The sequence below is a fragment of the Haemaphysalis longicornis genome, unplaced genomic scaffold (assembly GCF_048455015.1).
Source record: "Haemaphysalis longicornis isolate Haplotype H1 unplaced genomic scaffold, Haemaphysalis longicornis Haplotype H1 scaffold_1, whole genome shotgun sequence".
NCBI lineage: Eukaryota > Metazoa > Arthropoda > Arachnida > Ixodida > Ixodidae > Haemaphysalis > Haemaphysalis longicornis.
Genome location: NW_027526203.1, coordinates 106,582,316 through 106,598,309, shown reverse-complemented (window position 1 = coordinate 106,598,309; position 15,994 = coordinate 106,582,316). Strand labels below are relative to the sequence as shown.

The 15,994-nt window shown below is 51.6% G+C and overlaps 2 protein-coding genes across 24 annotated transcripts in view; one reads left to right on the top strand and one right to left on the bottom strand.

The window, feature by feature from the left end:
• Window positions 1–9,706, bottom strand: part of Sin1 (SAPK-interacting protein 1) — a 132,203-nt gene extending 122,497 nt beyond the window's left edge. For 7 of the 18 annotated variants that reach the window (XM_077706768.1, XM_077706757.1, XM_077706812.1 and 4 more), the window contains exons 1-2: window positions 9,332–9,641; window positions 9,094–9,134 (exon numbers count right to left, since the gene is read on the bottom strand). The gene's annotated coding sequence lies outside the window, so the exon portion shown is untranslated. The other 11 variants (XM_077706854.1, XM_077706836.1, XM_077706805.1 and 8 more) reach the window with 7 other exon arrangements.
• Window positions 9,707–10,214: 508 nt separating this feature from the next.
• The window catches only part of Exd (PBX homeobox extradenticle), a 486,337-nt gene continuing 480,557 nt past the window's right edge, over window positions 10,215–15,994 (top strand). For 4 of the 6 annotated variants that reach the window (XR_013324048.1, XR_013324046.1, XM_077706695.1 and 1 more), the window contains exons 1-2: window positions 10,216–10,654; window positions 10,968–11,041. Coding sequence is in view for 4 of the 6 variants with exons in the window: in XM_077706695.1 (XP_077562821.1) it covers window positions 10,425–10,654; window positions 10,968–11,041 (304 nt within the window). In the remaining 2 variants the exon portion in view is untranslated. Of the gene's footprint in view, window positions 10,655–10,967; window positions 11,042–15,994 lie in introns of all 6 variants that reach the window. The other 2 variants (XM_077706685.1, XM_077706715.1) reach the window with 1 other exon arrangement.

Here is a 15,994-nt window from a genome sequence, read left to right as displayed (position 1 = left end):
TCCAATTCCCACAACCTCACAGTAGGCAAAAGCATTTCATTCCATTATACCCGGACTCAACCAAGCATGCATCATGGCACTGGCGATAGACACACACCTGCATGCACACGTGGCAACAGAAACGAACAGAAAAAAAGCCCCGCACAATGAACTATTGACAAACGTCACTGTAAAAACACCACATGCACTGTGCGCATACCAGTCAAAAAGCGGCTTAGGGGCCTTCAGCAATAACTCCCGGCTCCCTTCAAACTTTAAGTCATGAAAGTTTGCCATCCGAGCTTCCTTCACTTGAAAGTGAATGAAGCTCGGATAGCAAAGCTTCATATTGAAGTATACGTGTCATCGGTATGCATATGCCACAGAGCAAGGCAGGCAGTGCACAAACTGCTTTAAGCTGCGTGTGAGGCAGGTTGGCAGTACCTTAAACGGTGCCACCTTTGACCCTTTCACTGTCACTGACGTACCAATACGTTCTTATTGTGCGTTCAAAAATTCGCACCATCTGTCAAATTATCGTAGTAGTTCGTATTTTCATTCGCTACCTCTCTCGACAGTATATTGAAGAGTACGGAGCGACCGCTCCCACCCTTCGTTGCTGGGGGGCTTGGTCGCTTCGCGTGCTGTACTCTGTCGGGATGAGTGACCCTGCGGCAAGCGTGCGCTTATGCCTGGACTGTTCGTGCCATCTGCTGTATCTTTCTAGTAGCTTGTATTTTCACTCGCTAGCTCCCTCGACGGTATATTGAAGAGTACGGAGCGCCCGCGCCCACCTTTTGTTGCCGGGGGGCTTGGTCGTTCTGCGCGCTGTACTCTGTCGGGATGAGTGACCATGCAGCATGCGTGCGATTAGGGGTGCAAGGGTTGTTGCGCCATCTGCAATGGGTTTCTATATTTTTTTTTATTCTGTTCCCGTATCTGCTACGGCACGCCAGGTTAGCCCACCGTGCCGTTGCCTCTCCAATAGAACGAAACATGACTCAATCGCGGCTTTCGCTCGCTCATTCCGGCGCATTGTGCTGGCTGGTGAACGTGCTTCCTCCATGCACTTTCAGAAGGCCGACCACGTAGGGCCTTCGCCTGCGGATACGAGCGACGGTTCTTCGATTCCGATCTGAATACGGGCCGAGCTCGGATTCGCATTCCGAGAGTTTCTCCTTCAAGGAAGGAGTGCGAGTTCCACAGCGTCAGATTCTGATGTTGCAACGGTGAGGTCGTCGTCCCGGAAGCGCGCATGGCAAACGGAAAATATTTGGAAGAAAGGCGATCTCTCATCCACGCTCTTTCCTTTCTTCCAGAGCTATCATAGTCAGATGCTATCATAGTCAAATAAATCGCTATGTTCCTTCCCTCATTTTTCGGAAACCAAGCCGACACTGGGGGCGCGTCACGGCCAGAAACACCCGACAGTGAAAGGGTTAAAAGCCTGGCCTGTGCATGCTCCCTCTTTCACCTTGCTGATGGCACAGCCAATAGGTCAGAATCAAATTGTTGGCTGCACCTTTGCCTGCACAAGGTAAGTGGGATTCAGCACGAGCTAAAACTCCTGGTATGCATCCCCAAGCCAGACTATTTGCAGCCTTTCTGCTCTGCTGTAGCCACTTGAAGGTTCGATGCCACGGCTACAGTGCCTAGAATATTGAGACGAATCTCGCGGAGAGCGAGGGCCGCAGCGCCACAGCAGAAGGACAAAACGTGGAACAAAAACAATGCTTCCTTTTTATAATCTTGACAGAGTCATGGTGAGTCATAGATATGGTTAACCTTCACAAAGTGATATGGGCTAGGGCGTGTGGAGTGTGAAATTGAAGGTCTCAATAAGGGAAATCAAGTGAGACAAATAAAAATGCTTCCTGGTCATAATTATGACAGTCATGGTGAGCCATCGACTGGGTTAAAAATATGGGCCCGAGATATCAGCCCACAAAGTGCCCTGAAAGAAGACTGGACCCTTGTTAACATCATTCGTCCCAGTTGCTGCTTTCACAATTGAGTTTGCACGTGCGGCAAGCTTGTTTTCACACGCTGGCCGAAATGTGCAGCTTCTACGGGAAACTGACAAACTGCCGAGCATGTGATCCGAGAGAAAGCCAGCCCCCGCAACCCAAGCACTATGCTCAATGCAGGCAACAAAAAGAAGCCTCCAAGTTTAAGCACACTTTTTTTCCTCCAGTGGCCGCTAGTGGCAGCACACAATCATTGTGGCCGAATCCTTCAGCTAAATTTTAAATGATAATTATCCAAGCATGACTGTTACACACACTCCAAAAAATCTCCACAAATCATGCCACCACATTACAGGAACCATGCAGACAGCAGAAAACCTTGCCTTGATGGAATAACACTCATGCCAATTTTCATCTAAACCTCAAAATACCTCATATAAGAAGCATAACGGAGGAAAGGGTTATGCCTCACTAGCTACTTTTTTGCCTCCGACTTGTGACGCCCCATGGCTACCTTGTGCGATTGGCTGATGTCGGCAAAAACAATGAAAATGAAAATAGTTTTGTGAGCTTGCAGCTCAGACGTCACGACAAGAATCCAAATATCTCTGTTCTATACAGCAAACAGATACAGTGTAAAAACGTACAGGAAGTTTTCACAAGTTGGTAAAAAATGCAACGAGCAGCGAGGACACTGCCACACCTTTGAAACAGCCCGACAGCACTCAGAACTGAAACTGATGCGAACAGACAATGCCTGCTGCTTTCTTAAAGGAGCCCTGACGGTTCAGGTAAGCGCAAGTCATTTAATTTTAGTCAGTTTCCCTGCCCTGCAGCAAGAACGAAGCCCACGCCTGTGCTGCTGTGCGGAATAGCATTACCAAGCAGTGTACCATCATCATAGGGAGAAAATCCGTGCCAGGTCCGATGCCCAATTACTAACTTCTGGTTTCTGCACAACCACGCTAAGTGAGTTTATTTACAGTGCGGCTCTGGCTGCTTGCCCATGTACAGTCATGGATTGCCTACGCTGAAATGACAGAACGGCCACTGGAAGACACTGGTGCTGCAGCCTATCCGCAAGAACAGAAAGCCGCGATGAGATTTTGTTTGAGAGTGCCCTTTGCTGTTTCTCAGCAAATCCAATGACTTCCTCTGCTACACGACATGGCAGCTTCCACCCGTGCGCTTGTTGCGATCTACATTATCTGGCAGGCAAAACCAGCCAACTCGCACAGCAGCAGTGAAGGGAACAATCAAACCTGTTATCTGATTGCTGCTTTCCGTTCTTGCGAACAGGCCACTCCATTAGTGTCTTTCGACTGCTGTTGTCATTTCAGCTAAGGCAGTCCATGACTGTGTGTCATGGAGCCCTTGGCACGACATATTGTGGTGCAGTGAGTAGGTACATTGTGATCCTCAACTTTAAAATTAATTCCTCAATTAGAACAGCAATGTTTTGCATCAAACTAAATTGTAGTGAGGGACACGCTGCCAAATCTTTTGGATAAAGCACGTTATACATTATTTCCATGGGGCCCGTAAACATATCGGTGGAAACATTGGAGAAAAACAATGATCGAAGAAAAACAACTTACAGACCACAAAATATGATGGTTGTAATAGATATTAAAAGAATTTGGCACCATTGCCTTTCTGGAGGAAAGGCTTGTTTCTAAATATTCAAAATGTTTACGTTTTTCCCCCGTTTAAAGAAAAGAAAGAAAGGAAGAGGGTAATCAAATTTTGGGGGTTTTACGCACCGAAGCTACACCTGGGCTATGCCACAGTTAATTCTGACCACCTGGGGATCTTTAAAGAGCGCCGAAACCTCAACGCGAGGGTGTCTGTGCTTGTCGCCTCCATCCGAAAAGCAGCCACCGCAGCCGAAAATTGAACCCACGTCCCTGGGCTCAGTAGCACCACGCCTCGAGCCAATTAGCCACGGCGGCAGGTCCCCAGCTTTTGACAGCTGTCAGCACCCAGAGGGCCACTTTCAGGTAAGGATGGCACCAGCTTGTGGAGTTGGAGCGATTTTTGTCCAGGCATAACCCTTCCTCGAGAATTTCCAACTTTGGTTTGGCGTCACTGATACCTAAGGAATCAAGAAAAAGCATGGGCCTAAGCCCTTAATGGAGCACCAACAGGCTCTGTAGATTTTTCTGGCTTGGCACAGACGGTGTGGAAAAGACCAGTCTCTATTCAGTAGGGATATGAACGATGTAGCAGCACTGCCCTCGCCAGTGCCGCGGTGTCCTGAAAAAAGCATTTCTGGCAAGTGAATGCCCCTGCTTTCATTTGGGCTAAATGCAACGCCCACCCTCTTGAAAAACGACGAGTGTCTACCAGCGTGTGTCCCGGCTCCGCTTCGGCTGTGCCCACAAAGGAGGCCAATGGCAATACTTCCTTTGTGATGCAGCCCGAAGCAGTGTGCTAGACAACAAGCAATTGACAGCAATGCGAAAGCCCGGTTGTAAACCCTGAAGAGGCAAAGGGGGTTAAGACAAAATAAGGAAAACAAAAAAGAAGCTATCAGCGGAAAGAGACGAGTTTGAAAAATAAAAACTTGATTCTTGCCCGCTACTCCCAATTCAAGCAGGTACTGATCGAGGTTTCAAGCCACACCGAATAAAGAAAGACGGTTGCACTCTTCGACCTGCCCAAGTGGTCCCATGAGAGCACTTGCAGCAACGGTGGAGGCCCCCTCTTTGCACGTGCTGAGGAGTGCAAGGTCTAGGAGTGATTCCGAGCAACAGAGGTCAAAGCAAGTGGACGAGGACATTCTTCGTAGCTGGTGATGGACTGCTTCGGGTGTGCAGCGGCCCAGTGTGGAGTGAAATTCTGTGCAACGTAAAATCTGCACACCCTGTGCCCTCGCTCTTTGTCTGTATCAATTCACGGCGGACCGTACCAGACAGGGTTAGGAAGCGGAAGACTAAAGGGGAAACGGTAAAGGTAGCGCATCAGCTTACACACATCAGACACTGAAACAGCGTAAGCAGGCCCTATAAATGGCACCGTATTTAGAGGCCAGCCGCACAGTTCAGCAACGCTAAAGTAGGGCCAAGCTGAAAGGCAGTGGGTGGATCGTGTAAAGTAGACATCCAGCATGTGGCTGCAAAAAGAATGGCAATCCCAAAGAGCAGGAATCAAGCTGGTTGGCAGCACACTTTCTCACCCCATTTGGGACAAATGCATAGCCCCGTCAGACTGGAGGCGTCACTTGCCCCAAATGCAGATTTGGCACTGACTGAAAGCGTAGGCGGCTGCAACGAGCAGTCCGGCGAGTTAAACCACGTTTTTTTTTATCCGAGAGATTCTGCCCAGCCCCCCAACTTTGTAGGGTTGGGGGTTGGGTGCCTGCACGTAGGAGGGTGCAAGTGGAAGGGGGCACTGTTGCCCCCTCGGAATGTACTGTACAGATAATTCTTCCCCCCCAAAAAAGTATAGCTTTCACCCGGGCTCCACTAGCGTGATAAGAGTGTGTGTTCTGTGATTTGATCTATTCGAGGGCGTCTAGAGGGTCGTCTGTTCTCATGAAAGGAAAAGCTAAAGCAAGTAAAAAAGACCGACAAGGCGTACCAGCTAATAACAGGCTGATGTTTAAACACCAGCATACATTACGTCGACCTTTTAAAAAGTGCGGCCTGCAATTCACCGACAATCCCTTAGCAGTGGCAAGTAAGGAAGATGACCCGCTGCGGTGGCTCAGTGGCTAAGGCGTTGCGCTGCTGAGCACGAGGTCGCGGGTTCGATTCCCGGCGGCGGCGGCCGCTTTTCTGATGGAGGCGAAAAGCAAAAACGCCCGTGTGTACGAGATTTCGGCGCACGTTAAACATCCCCAGGTGGTCAAAATTAATCCGGAGCCCTCCACTACGGCGCGCCTCATCGCCTGCGTTGCGTCGGCGCATTAAACCCTACAATCAATCAAAGTAAGGAAGATGGTAAGCGCTCAATACGACGACATTCCCAAACAAGCATTTACCTCGGCTCTCACTCCTCAGACCAAGCACCTCGGCAGTGCGGTGTGGTGCATAGTAAAAATACCACAAAAAGACTATTAAGCGTTTTCTTTTTCAGTGGAACAGCACACCAGGTAATAAAAAAACTATTGCCACCCCCAGCCAAAACTGCACAGTGTCAGCCCCATGTAACTAGCAAAACTGCTTAGTTTGTAGCAGGATTGTAGACGTCATTCAATGTGTTTCAAAACTTTCACTAAAGTCATATGTATTCCGTTCTGGGCTTCCAATTTCCTTTTTATTCCAAACACAATTACAACCTGAAAAAATGTGATGCCTTCTATTCTGCCCCACATTACAGATCATTGTAATATGTATTGCCCCAACCTTTTAATTAAGTAGCTTCCAGGGGCCCAATTCTCTAAAGCGAGAGGTCGCTGTTTTGAAACGACGTGATAGCGCTATGCAAATGCATGTGTTCTTGGGTTGGGGCGCTGCTTTGAGGGCTGGAGGAGGAGCGAAAACCCCCGAGGGGAGCACTGTAACTAGGGCGCAAAGCAACACGCACTTCCCACTGTTGTATTGCGTGTCCCTTTGAGTCTTCCTCCGGCCCTCAAAGCGGCACCCCAACCCAAGAACGCATGCACTTGCATAGCGCTGCCGCGTCGTTTCAAAACGATGGCCCTTTTTTTAGAGAATTTGGCCCCATGACACCATTTTTCGTTGCAATAGCTCATTACGGTGACTATGCCAGTCAATTGAGAATAACGAGTTTTGTTGCATCTGGAATATTCCTAGCTGCAGTGGCTTATGTGTTTCGCTACCAAGAATGTGATGATGGCTGGATGTTAATGGTGCAAGGACATCTGGGACAAAAAGCGCCAAAAAAAACGGTTATATATGAGAGATGAAGATGTAAACACTAAAATCGGCCAAAAAGAACAAAGGTAAAGTCAATCAGAAACAATGAGGAAGGCTGGTGTAGAAGGCCAGGTTGTCATTATGGGTGGCATGAAACTACCATAAAGTTCTGAAAGAACGCCCACCCAAACTGCAGAGATATCAAGAGAAAAATACGGGATAGGCAAACTTTCAGGTCAGATGCGAAAAACTACAAAAAAGTGGCCGCACCGCCAACACAACTGCGAAGATATCGAGTAAAAAATATGAGAGGGGCGAACTTTCGGGTCAAGTGCAGAAAGGACAAACAAGTGACCGCATTGACACACGAACGGATGATTCGCGTTCACTTTGATCACTCGTCGTCGCTAAAGGCGTTGAACCATGCGTCACTGTCAAGAGTCAAGCACGAGCTGCAGTGCTTCGTTCACTATGCTCTCTTGAGTTGTGGGTTCCCTTGCCGGTTCCGTGCTTGCAGATGCCAGGCGCTGGTTGAACTCGCCATCTTCAGAACTGTGAAGTCTTGTCGAGATGCTGCACTGCTTAAAAGATGCCAAGATGCTATCTCCCGCTCTTCTATTCTTCCCATCTCCTGCCTCTTCCCCCTCCTCATGCCAGTCAATTCGGACAGTTTGAGCCTTATCAGTTCAAATAGAGACATCGACGGTGTTTGCGGCCGTGGCACATTTTTGTGGAGGGAGCTCCCAGAGCTTTCGGAAACGTTGAAGCTAGCCCCCCCTTCGTGCCTTGCGAGCCACCGCACGCAGGCAACACTGACGTGTCCTGGCCAGTTTATAATCCAATCCTGGTCAGCAGCCCCATCTCTACGCCATTTCTCGTTTTTCTTTTGGCGGCAGCATGTGCTTGATTTTGTTGCCGAGGCGTGGACTGTGGCACGGTCCTTCAGGGGCTGGGCACAAGCAAAGCAATGGATCACTCGGAGGAAGGCAACCTGCATTGTGGACTGACAGATGTTTGAGCCAGAACACCAGGAGACCAGGGCGAACTTACTGACTCGGAGGAGTCTTCTGATGGTTTTGAGAGCCATGACTAACATTCTTTGGCAAAATGTTAGGTGCATTCTGCTCTTTTTCTCTAGCAGGGAATCTTTGTCACCATCTTGAAATCTGGTGTCGCTGCGGGGAAGCGCCCCCTTCCCACTTTGCTGGTGATCTCGACTCATTTAGGGTAGTACAAGGATCACAGATAGGCCATCTCCACACCTGTTACACAGGGGTCTTGGAGATCCTGTGTCGCTACCAAGAATGTACTCAAGACAGGAAATGCTACACTTTAACTGGTGCAGTAAGGAAACAGTGAAGCAAGCAACCCTGGGCACTAGAATTGGGAACTCCTTCCCAATGACAGCCTCACATCCTTGGCATTGCTCCAGCCTCAATGCACTCCTAATCTCCTGAATATCTTTTCTGTTTAGGAATTTGTTTTTTATAGCCTGCTTTTTATCATTTTGCTTCCTGTCTCTCTGTAGACCAAAGTGATCAATCCACTAAAGCAAACACATCGTTAGGCACAAACACAACAGAAAACAATACAGAGTTCAACGCACCATGTGTTCCATGCACGGTGCGGTTTTGTGTTGAGTGTATTTGACCCATAGCCACAACAAAGGCTTTGCTTTGTAACAAATGCAGTTTGCACGTCACCGAGAAAAGAGTAATACCAGAATAATGCTGACTATGCAGTGGCCGCTTGTGATTCCAGCAATGTTTGGGATGCAAGAAGCAATCAATCGACCTCAGCGTTTGTTCTACACGCGATACGTTTTGCACGTTTGTAATGCGTACTCATACACCGTTATGACCTGTAGAACGTAACGAAATGAATAACGGTAACTCAGTACACATCAACATGCCATTGAAAAATAGTTACCAGTTTGAATGAAAGGAATAACAACCCATTGGACAAGCCTGTACGTCAACACGCGCAGAAAGCAATACTAGCATTTCAATATAAACTGCTGAGGGCGATGCCCCTCGTGTGCGAGTATGATTCGAAACTGCAAAGACGGTTGTTGGCGAGCGTCTGGAAGTCCTCACTGCTACCGAGGCAATAACATAAGGCAGTGGTGTTGGCCATCACGCGGCACGCGTTTACAAGAAGAAATGGCGAGAAAAACTTTCCCAAAACATTAGACACAGCAACAGGTGCAACGCGTTTCCGCGTCACTTGCTCGTAACAGCGTTTCTGATTCGGCACGCCTCTTGACATGATAAAGCGGTTTATCACCGCGGTGCACTAAGCTCGAGCTGTAGTACTGTACTCACACGTAGATAGATGTGGACGGCTCCCAGCATCATGACTCGACCTGCAAATCAGAAACCGATGAGACAACAAAAAGCGATAGCATCACCCACATTGCGCCGATCGCGAAGAACAGTTCGATAAACCCCTTCATGCAGTGCCAAACACGAGATATACAATTCGAAAACACTCCTGAATAAAGGCAAAAGCAATAACGAAAAGGGTGCCTGCATTCAAGGTATAACGCCAAAGAGTTCATACCTCCCACACAAAAGTTATGAACAAAAGGCAAGATGCAGCGTTGAGTAAAGTTTTGTTCAGCTTTACACACTTGGGGCTCAGCTAGACGGTTAGAACTTGCCGAAATACTGCAGAATATCCTTGCTGCTGTGACAACCCGATCACACAAACAGGACCGGGCATTCAGCTCGTCCGATAGCGTACACAGGGCAATTCAAGAAGCAATCTTGTGGAAACGCGTAACGAACTGAGTCTTCTGGTTTTTACGCGGGCATTGGACGTAGCCGTACCTACAAAAAAAAAAAAATTGTAGAAACCCGATATTCAACGCTCAAAACAAACCTTTTCAACTTTTCACTAAACTGCGGCCTGTACGTGCTGCCATCTGTCAATTAAAAACTTTGTAAACTCGTTAACCAGGTAAAAATAACGTAATAAATTATCTAAACCAGCTAAAGTATATGTATCATTGTGATTAAAAATTGCTTGGAACCAAAGACTAAAAATAACAACTTTCGCAGCTTGCGCAACTGAACCAGAAAAACTTTTAACGCATATTTTTTACTAAGTAATATAAAATTATCTCTAAATCTGTGTAAAAGTTTTTTTAATTGTTTTGACGGTAATATATTTTGTTATATTGTAAATGCGTTCTTCTTGGGTTCGAAAAAAAACCACACGAGTCGCCCTTGCCGCAAACGAACCGCGGCGCATGCGCGGAGTCAGAGAAACCGGAAGTTCCGCTTGTCGTTTATCACGCAGTGGGCGGAGCTTCGTTGGAAGGTTCGAAAGTGATTGACACCCATCCCGGGCTCCCACGTGACCCTCGCCGGGCGCGCGCATTGGTTACTCCCTTTTATGACGTAGCTGTCGTCACAGCATACGCTCATCTTTTATGGCGAAGTGGCTTGACTGGCATTATCGTTCAACCCACCCTGAAGCCGCTCGCTGTCCGTCAAAAGTATTCCAATCAAAACACTCAATTACAGTTGGTTTAGCGTAGCGTGAGTGCGGACTTATGGATGGTGGTGCTCCGGGAGCCGTGGCTGACGCCGTGTGAGGCCTACCGCTGGTGTTTGTAGCTGGGCCGCCCGTGAAAAGGTGCTTGCGAGCGATGGACGAGCAACAAAGAATGATGCACCCAGTATCACAACATCCCATCGTGAGCATGGCGGGCCATGTCGTGCCCCAGCATGGTTACGGAATGCCGCCGCAATCGCACGGTGTCGACCCGACGGGTCAACAAGCTGCACCCGATCAGGAGCCCAGGAAGCACGACATTTCGGAAATTCTTCAACAGATCATGAACATCACCGACCAGAGCTTGGACGAAGCGCAAGCTAGGTACGTAGCCTGCCTCCGAGGTCTGCAGTTTTTCTCCCGTCCTATGTGCCGCCTCGGAGACCAGCGGAATTTGTGATCGCGACGCGGTGCTTCGCCCACAAGCGCCGGCGGTAGCCCGGCGATGGCGCGGATCACCGTGCGACGCGTGTTGTGCCGCGCGCGCGCCGCGTCGGACTGCCCCCGTACTCCCTAACCCTAACGCCGGAATCGTCGGCTCGGAAAGGCTTAGTGCCGCTCCGGCCGACGACGTCGGCGTCGTAGCGTAAGCCTGCCTCCGGCTTACGGGCTGTCTTTCTGCCCTTTCTTTTGCCAGGAAACACACGCTCAACTGCCACCGAATGAAGCCCGCTCTCTTCAGCGTCCTCTGCGAAATCAAAGAGAAAACAGGTGAGTTACCCCGAACTTTTTTTAGGCTTGCTCCGTGCCCTGGGGGCCGCCATGTTGCCGTGTAGAGCCGCGTTTCCAGCTTGTTTTGAGCTTTACAAGCGCAGCGTGCCACATCGCGTCCTCGACGACGATCGCGTAAAACACTGCCGCAGGCTACCGCACGGGAGGCGAGGCCTAGTGACAAGTACGGCCTCCCCTGCGCGCGCCCAAGGCCCGCGTCGTCTGCCGCGTCGGCCCCCCCCCCCCCAAGCGCCCTGCGTGCGGCAACAAACGCACGCGCGTCCACCGGCTGCTCTGCGCGTTTGTCAACAGTGATAAGCGCTGTCAGCGGCCTAAGCGAGCCGCCAGCGACTCGCTGCAGCTCGCGGGCGGCCCGAGAAAAGCGCTTATCGGTTTGTGTCACTAACCGGCTCCGGGGTGTTCCGCGCGTCGGGTGCTCTGACCCCTCGCGGGGCGCGCACGTGAATTCGGAACGAGCGCGCGGTAGCGGTGCACGAACAATCGCGCGATCCCCCCACACCGAAGCTGCTTCGCGAGACTGCCAGCACTCGCTCGGTGTCGTCTGCTTCCACGTCCATTTAACGCTGCCGGGTGCTTCGTGTTTTTGGCCAACTCGCGCGGCGTCGTGCTGTAGCCCGCTCCCGCGAGTGGCATTCCTGGCGCAGAGGTCGTTTCTGCGAGGTTGTTCGTGGGGCGACTCGCGCATGCATGCATGCCCACGGCACCGCCAGACGCGGCGTGTTTCGGCGAGCCGGTCTCGCGCCGCTAAGCTCGTCTGCCCACTTTTTCTCCCGTGGCTGCCGCCCTCTCCAACGGTCGCGTCGATTAGGCTAAAGAGGCACGACGCTGCTTATTGCGCTGCCTATTTGTGTTACTCTGAGTCGCCAATTACGACCTGCAAGGGGACGTATCCTTACTGCAACGGTGAGGCTCCGCTGCGGTGCGTTCCGAGCACGCCGCGGAGTTTCCCGTCGATGTGGTTTTTATTTATTTATTTTCTGTTCTCTCATCACTTCTGGGCCCCTTCTCACACGCCAATTTCAACTTCCCCGTTTCTTCTCCGGGGCCGATTAAATCGCGTTCATTTTCTGCGCAAGTTGACGCCCGGATCGAACATTTCGTTGCGGGCAGCTGCTTTTCATGTGGTGCTCGTTTTTGCAAAACTTTAACCAGTCGCTTCAACCCCTTTCACCATCGTGAGGCTTGCTGTGCCGTGCGTGCGACGTGCTAATTTGTTATTTGCGGCGATCACTTCATTTTCAGAGAACAATAGTTCAGCAAAGCCCCTACTTGAAGTAGGGGCTTCAAGCTTCTTCTGTGCTGCTAGTTGGCTGTACACGTGCACCTTCGAGCCGATACCGATGCAGTGCGTGTTCAGTGCTTCCTGGGGCCGTCGAGCAGGTTCCAAGCTGAAAAAAAAAAAAAAAAAAAGGAAACATTCCATTGTGTTGGTCGCGGGTGTATGTTTCGAAGCCGCTTAGCTGAGTGCTCCGGGGGCGAGCAACGAAATACGAGCAAGAAAACATCGAAAGCTACCGGGCAGTTCCACCCCTGTGTACGTGGCTGCTTTAGCTTCGGTGAGCGATGTGCTCTTTGTCCTGCATATTTAGGTTAGGCCGGTTGTGACGCTCCACGTGGACGGCGTTGTTTTGATACTTGGTTGGTCGTTGTATTTACTGCATCGGTGGATCTCCGCAGCAGCTCTCAAACTGTGCCTGGAGGTATGACCCAGCTTGACATATGTTTGACGTGGCTCCAGGGCCGATTATCCCGTCCCTCGACGAGGCGCCCTTATCAAGCGGCAGCAGTGTTCATGCCACTCCGCCTAATCCTTTTGCCGGCTGAGCGCGTTGAACGGTGTGTGCATATCGTTGGAGTGATCTGCGACACACTTTTCGATAGAGCCCCCCTCGCAACGCGAGGAAACAGCCGCATGTGACGCGGTGCGTGCCCCACAACCAGCGCGCACGCTCCCGTAACGTTGTTTCTGCGCCTTATCAGGCGTGTGGCCGTGCCCGCTTTCGAGCAAGGACGCTCGGGTGAAAGGTTGTGGGCCGTTTCCGCTGCGATCCCGTCTCCTTCGTGCGCCAGTCCAGCTCTGGCAGTACAAGTTGCGTGGGCAGAGGAAATGCGAAGCTGCTATTCAGTGCTTCTGAGCGAAATGCCAAACCCTTACTGCCCTCGAGGCTGGCAGACCACGAAGCCCGGTGCCGCAATGGTGGTGACACCACTATTTAAGGATAGCGCACACTGACCGCCATCGCTGCTCTTGGTGCATCGTTGGCCACTACCTCCATGCAGCGAAATGTAGGCGAAAAGGCGGCGAACGTCGCCCGGCGGCGGCCGTTCCACCGCCGGCGTCGAAAATACGGCTGTTGGCCGGCGATCTACGCGAGCTAGATGTCGAACGCGCGGCGGCGAACGCGACCGGAAGCGGCAAACGGCATTTTGAGGCCGCAGCCTGGCCTCACGTTGCATGGAGGTTGGGGTGGACGAAAACTGAACGGCGCGTCGAACCGCGGCGTCCGCCGCGCCAAGTTCGCCGAGAAACTCCGCTGCATGGAGGTCGGCCTTTAGGCGCTTGCTTTAGCCCACCTCAGGGAATGACTGTGAGCTTCTGGCCTCCATGTTCTCGTGACATCCACGTGCTTCTTGACGCCGGCATTCGAAGGGCCAGATCCCTTGCTTTCTGGGCACTTTGGACAATTTGTATTCGCTATCTCTGCCTATCAGTGGGACACGTCTTGTTGCGCTCAGAACGATGTGAGGACTGGCAATTCGCACGTTCCAAGCAGCGCTACAAATTGTGCGTTACGCCAGTGGGGTCATTTTCGCCGCGGTTAAATTACCCAGGGTGAGGATTTGGCGAGTCAAAGTGTTTTCATACGTTGCTTGTGAACATTGAAACCCACGGGGTCATCTGTGGCATGACCTCTGCCACTGGTGCCGCCGTAGTGGTTGTCTTTAGCTTAGCCATGAGGTCGCGAGGCACGATTGAAAGGTGCGTTGCGCGGCTACCGACACGAATGAGCCGCTGGGGTTACAGCTGTGTAGACGATTGTTTAGCTCATCGACGAACGTATTCCAGCCAGTTCAGAATGCCATAAATGAGTCGACGTCTCAAGGATACGGCCCATTTGCGAAGCTTTGCTGGACAAATTTCTTCCCCGTTGGCGGCAGTTCTTTTCTGTGGGCACCAGGGATACAACACAGTGTGGCAGGCGGGTTTCGCCGAGAGCGCAGACGGTTTCTTTGGAGGCGATCTGTTGTTCGTGCCGTCAAGTGGCGGAACGCAGGTCTGCGCTGCCTCGCCGTGTGCCGTTCGGACCTCGGCGGCACCGGAGCTCGCGCAGAGCGGCGTTCCGTACGTGGTCGGGGGTCGGCGGCCCTGTTTCTCACTGGCTGTCCCGTCCTGCTTTTCTTCTGCTCCCAGACTCTCTGCGAAAGCGTGGAGGGCCGGGCCACCCCGTGACAGCCTCTCCTCCCGGGCAGCGCGGTTGCCGAGTTTGCACTGTAACAGCCCTCATCACCGTGGCGGGCGTTTCGGTGAATACGAACGCGCGAGCGCCGTCTCTTGTGCCACGTGCATCCCTTTTTCATGTGCCTATGCCGGTTCAGCCTCAGACGGACGCAAAATTGTGCCTCCTTTCGAGCCGCAGTGTTTCTCCTCATCACCTTGCGACCGGCTCGTCACGGCTAGAGTCACCGGAAGCGTTCTCCGGTCACTCTAGCCGCTGCGGCCCCAGAAGGCAATTGGCGCAAGAGGCTAACTTTGCGTGTGGTCTCGTGAAAAACGGTGCGCGAGGAACGTCGACGTTCGCGTAAGTATTCCCTGAAACGCGCCCACCCTCTGTTGGGGGCTGTTGCAAACTCTTTCAGGGTGCAACCGTTGCGCCGTACGCAGTCTATCAGTGCGCGCAGCCGGGGGAGCCCCCAGACGTCTCGGGTGATTCCTCTTGATCCCCGGCTAAGGTGCAGTCGCATCGATTCCGCGGCCTGCGCTCTCTCGACGCGTCCTTGATGAATGGTGCGCGCTCTCCCCCCCGATACGTGCCGCCCGTGTTTGCACGGCTCTCGCTGTCGTCCTGTGTGCTTTGTCGGCCGTGACGCTCGCTCTGGGGCACTGCGGACGTCTTTGTTGCGCGCTACAAACAACACCGCTGTACACACTGCCTGGGCGGTCTCCAGGCAGCGTTCCGGTACAAAGCGAGAAACGTGCTCCCCTCACGTGGTCACTCCTGGCCGCACTTCACTTCGAATGAAATGTCCAGGGTTGCCCAGTGGATTATCTCCGCCGCCCGAAAGGTTCTCGCAGTGAGGGATCGTTGTCTCGCTTTTGCTCGTGGGCCTGCATTTATTTCCGCTAGCGAGCCGTGAAGGGCTGAGTAGGAGGGCTCTGTTATGCACTCATAACAGGATTCAAATGTGCCCGTATTTTTATTTGCGTGTCAACAGCGAAGCTACTAATTCAAAGGTTTTTTTTTTCTTTTTCCGCCTATATGTAACTCGATAACTAACATGGTTGATGTGCGTTTTTGTTTTAAATTGTACGCGGTACCTTGGAAGCAGCTTAAAAAAAAAAAACCGACGCCATGATGTCGCTGACCATGCTTCGCGTGTGAAAACAAATTTAACAAATGCGCGTGTGGCGCATTGAACAATCCACCAGACACAGCGCCCTCTCTTCTGACTGTGCCTCTGATGTGGCGGCTAAAAAGGTCCCGAAGGCCGATAGCCAATATCAGTGTGGATTCTGAGCCTACGGTCAGGCCGAAAGCGAAGTGATGCTCGTCCGAGCCCGTAGACCACCGTCGCTGTTCCTGTTGTCAGGCGGCTCCTACGCACGCGCCGAGGGAGGCATGCCTGCAGCGGGGCTTCGCTTCCACGAACATGTTTGCGCCTCGTTTGTCCCATCAAATCGTAATGACGCGCACGAGCGTCGGCTCCGAGGTC